This window comes from Nicotiana tomentosiformis, chromosome 12 (assembly GCF_000390325.3).
Source record: "Nicotiana tomentosiformis chromosome 12, ASM39032v3, whole genome shotgun sequence".
NCBI classification, from domain to species: Eukaryota; Viridiplantae; Streptophyta; class Magnoliopsida; order Solanales; family Solanaceae; genus Nicotiana; species Nicotiana tomentosiformis.
In genome coordinates this window covers 106332766-106339650 of record NC_090823.1, presented here as the reverse complement: position 1 = coordinate 106339650, position 6885 = coordinate 106332766, and the positions used below count along the sequence as shown (strand labels likewise).

General features: G+C 34.5%; 1 protein-coding gene across 1 annotated transcript; it reads left to right on the top strand.

Annotated features, from left to right (window-relative positions):
- Positions 1 to 309: 309 nt before the first annotated feature.
- On the top strand, positions 310 to 3402 carry LOC104089705 (mitochondrial fission 1 protein A-like). Its single transcript, XM_009594669.4, has 5 exons — positions 310 to 599; positions 1942 to 2071; positions 2725 to 2846; positions 2976 to 3039; positions 3127 to 3402. The coding sequence occupies exons 1-5, from the start codon at positions 501 to 503 to the stop codon at positions 3210 to 3212; spliced, it is 501 nt and encodes a 166-aa protein (XP_009592964.1). The 5' UTR covers positions 310 to 500; the 3' UTR covers positions 3213 to 3402.
- Positions 3403 to 6885: the final 3483 nt, after the last annotated feature.

Here is a 6885-nt window from a genome sequence, read left to right as displayed (position 1 = left end):
AAAAAACTATCACACAATTAATCCTTTTAAATTTCTTATCCATCTAACTAATTATTTTAAGACTTAACACACTATTTCCGATGTACAATTTAATATCACTGACGAACCAAAATGTTAAAATTAAAATGAAGAAGTAAAAAGAAAAACTTCAAAAGCTAGTGTTGTCGGTTCTTTTTAACTACTGATATCACTTACTATTTCTTACAGTAAAATTTAGGAAGCATTTTATACTTTTCTTGATGTTATGTCAGAGTTTGTTATTGTGTCATATAACGAATTATAGCATCAACTTTCTGATGGTTGAACCACACTTTTATCTGCATGATGCCTCAAATTAGAACCAATAAAGTTAATCTAATCCCGAAATATTTGCGTAATAAACTATAATATTCAAACAGTTTCATCCCAAATATAATTCGCCAATGCGACAGGCAAAACCTATCAAATTTGAGTAATTGGTGGATTTTGAATTCTGAAAACAGAGGACAGCAGTTAAGAACATGGAGGCGAAGATCAACCAATTCTTTGAGTGCATTATTACATTCTTCAATGGTGGTACTGGTGACCAACTTCCTTGGTGCTCTCCTGACGTCATTCTCGTACGCATTCTTCCATTACTTATAATTTTCATAATGGGTTTTTTACATTCATGTTTGATGTTTTTAATGTTTTAGGGTATGAGTGACTAATTTCAGGTATATTTATCATTTTGCTTGATAATGCGTAATTGTGGGATATAGTCGGAGTTATTTTCAGCAATATTGTTTCTTTCTCGACTTTTTACCACAAAGTATTTTTATTTGTTGTGGGGAATATGCACTATACGAGCTTCGGCTAGATTTGACAATTCGTGTAAGCAAAGTGCTGCTTTGGGTTACAGGAACAATTAAGAAAGTTATGTTTTTATTTATAACTAAAATGTATTCTTGAAACTTGAGACTGACGAGTATTAATTAGAAATATGTTGCTTTGCGTTGCAGGAACTTTGAAGAAAGTTAATACTACCTCGGTTTCAATTTATGTGAACCTATTTCCTTTTTAGTCCGTGCCAAAAAGAATGACCCATTTCCCTATTTGGAAACAATTTACCTTTATGCCATGATTTATAACCACACAAAATATATGTGCTTCATTTTACACCACAAATTCAAAAGTCTTCTCTCTTTTCTTAAACTCCATGCCCAGTCAAATGGGTTCACATAAATTAAAACGGAGGGAGTACTATGTTTTTTAACATTAAAAAAAAAAAGACTGTGTTCTTGGGATTGAAGAGTATTAATTAGAAATATGCTGATGTTGCGTGAACTTGGAAGAAAGATCAGTTTTTTATTAACAGCAAAAGGATTGAGCTGTCGAGAATGACGTCTCTCAATGTAAAAATTGTAATCTTTGCTGTTGCAGTAGAGATGCTAGGCATTTCAATCTGTTAAATTTATAATACAGTTTCAGTTGGTGTTTTCCTTATATTAGCATGCCTTAGTAGCCTTACCGGGAACAATAAAACATGATTGATCTAATGTTTGTCTCACAAAAAGAAAATGTAAGAGCATAAAGCTTGAAATCCCTACACGAAATTGAAATTTCGTGAAATAGTTACTGGCAAAAATGTTTATGCATTAAAGCTATAAAGGTGTAAATTTGAATTCTGGAGTGTTAATAAGGTGGACGGATGCCCATGCATAAGTCTGTAGGCCACCAGCATGGAGGTGATTTACCTTGAATTTATTATCAAATTAGAGGTTCTGGATAGTTCTTTGCAGACTTGGCTAATAACATAACTCAATGCTGTAAATGGAACAATTATAATTCTAACTACTAGTTAGTGAATCAAATGATTCTGTTGAACTAATTGATTAGTATATTAACAAAGCCACAATTGGTGAGATTCTGCACTATGTTGCTTTTGATGCTTAGTCTTATGTATCTATGCATATTTGATAGGGCTGTGAAAGAGAAGCTGCAGATGCTGCCAGTGATGAAGGAAAGAATGAGAGTATTATGAGATTGTCATGGGCGCTTGTCCATTCTAAACAACCTGAAGATGTGCGACGAGGGATAGCTATGCTTGAGGGTGAAATTTTGTCAGATCTACTTCTCCATTTATGTTACTTGTCTTTTGATTCCCTAGCTTCTATGTATTTCATAATATCTAGTTTACAAGCGTTTCTGAATTTCTGATACTACCACCGACTATCTTGTTACATTGTTTAACTCCTAGTTTCCTTAAGTCTCAATATTCATGGACATAGAGGCATAATGATCTTAGCAGCAGCTAATTTTTTTATTGTTGTTTATCTACTAGCATTATGTCCTTCACTGTCTTTCTAAGTCCTGCATAGAAACACCTTTTGGGGAGCTCGAAGAATGCGTGATCTTCTTCTCTTCATGAAGTTACTTTTTTCTTTTCACATACTTGAAGGACATTGTTAGACAGTCTTGTAGTTTCTCTAGTAATGAAACAGGTCTCACTCCTAAGCTGTAACAATGTTATACTGCTCTGTATAAATGGTTTTACGAATTAAGAATCACGTTACGCTGAACCGTTGTAAAATTAATACTCCTTATTTTGAAGAATGCTAGTATTTTCCCAACAAAAATATGATTTCCTTTTTATCTTTGGTTGGTTTATATTGGATATTTATGTATCTACTGAATAGCTAATTACTTTGAGTGTTCAATTTATGAGAATCATTATCTTTTCTGTTTCTTTTTCCTTTTTTGCAGTTACACTTGCCAGCTCAAATAGTTCACTACAGAAGCGAGAAAAGCTTTATCTTCTAGCTGTTGGATATTACAGAAGTGGGGAATATTCAAGGAGCAGAGAGCTAACAGGTCACTGTTTGGAGGTCTGCTCCTAATCTTTATGTAGTTGGATCTTGTCATTTATCCAGCGTTTGAAGACAATCAAAATTTGACCTCCTTATTTAGTTCTGTTTCTTTCTGTAGTTTCTAAAACCTCTTTCTTGCTTTGCTAGATTGCGCCTGATTGGAGACGGGCGTTGTCGCTTAAGAAGGATATTGAAGATAGAATTACTAAGGGTAATGACAAGAGACTTCTTCCCTTCTCGTTTGGTTTTGCATACTTATTATACAAAATGGGATTCATTTGTGTTCTCTGCAATGCAGATGTTGTCATTGGTATAGGAATTACAGCAACTGTTATAGGACTTATTGCTGGTGGGATTGCAGCTTCATTGATCCGAAGGAACTGATCTTGAATTGCTTTATCATGTTTCATTTATATTCACTCACAGTATAAATTTTTTGTACAATAAGACAATTTAACAATTAAGTAGAGACATTTGTTAGTAACCATGTGCGGAGAACTTGGAAAAAACGATACTAACCTATTGAAATCGATAAAAATAATGGACTATAAAATTCTTTTGCATTAAAAAAGAATGTTCTTTGTCCAATTGAATGATCAAGAAAACTTGTTGCTCTCAAATGCACACGCAAGTATATGTGGTCGTACAAGTAATATAGGATTGTAAGTCCAGATATCGTACCCACATGGACTTGTGATTAACTATCAACTAAATTAAACTCAAACAATTAATCTATTCAAGCGAATCCTAATGTATGAATAATTAACTCAAACTACTCTAGAGTAACAAACTAAGAGATTAAAGGAACAAGTTGGTGAAATTAGACACAAATTCAGTGAGAGAAGATATTCTAGAGCTATGGGTTAGCTAACAATCCTGTTGAGTTTTCCACTTAAGTTGTTTAATTAATTTATCTGGTTTATTGATTGACAGAGTTAATATTACTCGTAGCCTTCTCCCGAAGTATTGCTCGCATATTCAAACTAACCTAATGCCTACATTCCTATGGAATTAGGATTAACAAGTACACATTAATAATTCATGTATAGTAACCAAGCAAGGCGATTAGATATATCCCTATCCTAACCACAAATCCGTTCCCAATGCTCGAGTTCAAGATCTTGCTCTACTCAATCTTATATGCAATCTAGAATTCCCTCTCCCGAGTTGAATCCTAGATTCGTAGATAGTATTCAATTGGTGATCAAGCAATCAAATAATTAATCGCAAGATTGAATAAATAAACCAATATGATAAAATAATAAGAACAATTCAAGTTTCAAACTATAATGTTCATGTAGCACCCAAAACTCTAGAACTAATAAACTATGAGATTAAAGGAAGGGAAGAGAAAGAAATACTGAGAATCCTTGCTCCCGAGTGTTCCGTGTGTGTATTTCCCTCTCAAAGTGGTGTCCCCCCTCCAAAATAGGTTTAGACTTGCTTTTATAAGCGTTAGGGGGGTCTTGGGCCCAAATAACCTTGTCCCGGATGAACTAGGAGAACCTTTCCATCACCAGCACCCAGGGTAGCGTGGGGCGCTAGCCCTGGCGCTGGGATTTTCGAGGTTCTGGAAACTATGTCACAGGTAGCACCCCACGCTACCTGTGGCGCTACATTGTCCCAATTTTTCGTTTTGTTCCATTTTTGCTTCAACTCGTGCACTTTTGTCCCGCATTACCTCCAGATGACTCTTACACATTAAAATACTACGAATTAACAAAATTTATAACATTACACATCCGATATTTACGAAACATGAGTAAAATGCGAGGCAATATGCATATAAATAAATAAATAAATAAATAAATATATATATATATATATATATATATATATATATATATATATATATATATATATATATATATATATATATATATATACACACACACACACACACACTTTAAGCCGAATATCAATACCCCACACTTAAACTCTCGCTCGCCCTCGAGCAATGGGACTATTAACTACACCCCAACAACATACATATCTCAACTAGAGAGGAGCACTTTAATTTTTAACCATACACTCTACCCTTGACTATGATCGATACCGACAATCAAGCATGAACATACAAATTTCACATTCTTCCCGTTTCAAACCTGCCCAAGTATAACCATTTCAATTCAATCAATTCAAACAACCTATCTTTAACCACCCTACCTCAAGAGCCGACTCGTTACCACTAAGCACCCTCAACTCGCGCACTCACCCAACAAGAGAAGTTTACAATATTATCAATCTTTCATGAGATCATGTGCCCTCACCAACAAACAAAAGAGTAAATATAGAATAGTCCACACATTCAAGTATGCCTTTGAACATAAATTAAGGACATCACACAATTGAACAAAACTCGCTCACTCTCATAAAGAATTTCATGTGCATCTCGTGGTTGTACCATAAGCTTGCCCGTAGTGTACATTTTTTCTAATCTAAGCTAGCCAAATCTAGGATCAATTAGGACTTTAAGGTTGTAATGTAGGCTAAGGGACGTGTAGGATATATTTAGGAATAGTGGCTAACCCTCCTAAGCACTTTAATATACTACACTCACAAATCGAGCACATCTTCTTTTCAACCAATTAACTCGCCACAAACCATAAACAATATAGCCCTTTTTTTCAATTAAGCACGTCTATACTCCCACTAATATGAATTAGTAAGATTAGGAGGTGTGTGTTTCTCTACATTATTTGAACTATCCATTTTTTTCTTCTTGCAAATAGTTTTTCTTCTTTTTCTCTTTTTCTTTTCTACACATACTCCATACATTAAGGTTCATTGGCTAGTGATTTTCTTTTCACAACCTTAGTGCACCTTAAGAGCCCTTCTATGGTTTTACTCGAAAGTTACTCCCCAATCTCTCACCTTACTTCTTTTAGTGACTAAGTGACTTAGGAGGTAAAGGTTCAACAATCTCAAATTAAGAACAAAATAGTGGTGCGGCTTGTAATGTGGGTGCCAAAAAAAAAGGTCTATAGGCTCAAAGGGGCTAGCAACGGAAAATTTTATTTTTAAGTGACAAGAACATCTATGATCAAGCAAGAAACGCCTATGTCATTTCCTAGACTAGCACAACTTAACGATTTCGCTTCGATTAACATACGGCGCAAGTTCTAGACTACACAAGATAGCACAAAAAATCACAAATCCTCACACACACATTGTACATGACTCAATCAAGACGGTTATGTTCAACTCCCATGTCAAATAAGCACATATAGTTGAGAAATTTTAAGGAATATTACAATATGTGGCATACAAGTCAAACAACCGAGAAAAGGCATCACAGAGTAGGCTATTTATTTTACTTAGGCATCACAATTCAAATCAAATATATGGTAAGACAGGGCTCATGCCATAGCCTAATGTGGCAGCACCAAACACGTCAATAGGTACCTCAGAGCAACTCAACTTCTTCCTATCCTATTCCTAAAAATAAATAAAGTACCCGGTTTGAGCTACACCCTTGAAAAAGAACCAGCGCCCAAAGAAAAACCAAGATATCCTACTTAACTATCCTAAGAAAAAATCTTTTTGGTATTTTTTAATCGTACTTTAATCCCTCAAGAAAATTGTCCAAAAGATCCATCGTCGGAAAAAGTTCGACTTTTTTCTGATTTTTTTTTCTTTTCTCAATTTTCGTTTTTATTTTTTTATTTTTATTTTTTAAATGACAAAAAAATACTACACTAAAAATGAATACTACAATTAAGCTAGGATAGCACAGAAAATTACCTAGACAATCTCCTTATCCCACACTTAAAATTGTACAATGTCCTCAATGCACACTGTAAATAACAAGAGGGTAAAAAAGACTCCCTGGTAGGCCAAAGGCCGAACCATTAGCAGCTCACGGGATACTTAGACTTCTCCCAGGTATGATTCTTTGTACAGACACTCCACACTTATTTAACCACCTGCTCGATTTTTCACATGCCTAATAGCTTTATTCCATGCTCTTACTCCTACAAAGCACAAAAATAACACATAACAAAGATAACACAAAAAAATAAACAAAATTACAAAGAAAAAAATAGAATTGGGTTGC

What these genes read in the sequence shown, in the direction of transcription:
- LOC104089705 (XM_009594669.4), top strand. Translation starts at nt 501, where the DNA reads ATGGAGGCGAAGATCAACCAATTCTTTGAGTGCATTATTACATTCTTC. An exon ending in GCTCTCCTGACGTCATTCTC is followed by an intron (nt 600 to 1,941) that starts GTACGCATTCTT and finishes CATATTTGATAG; the next exon opens with GGCTGTGAAAGAGAAGCTGC. An exon ending in TGAAGATAGAATTACTAAGG is followed by an intron (nt 3,040 to 3,126) that starts GTAATGACAAGA and finishes TCTGCAATGCAG; the next exon opens with ATGTTGTCATTGGTATAGGA.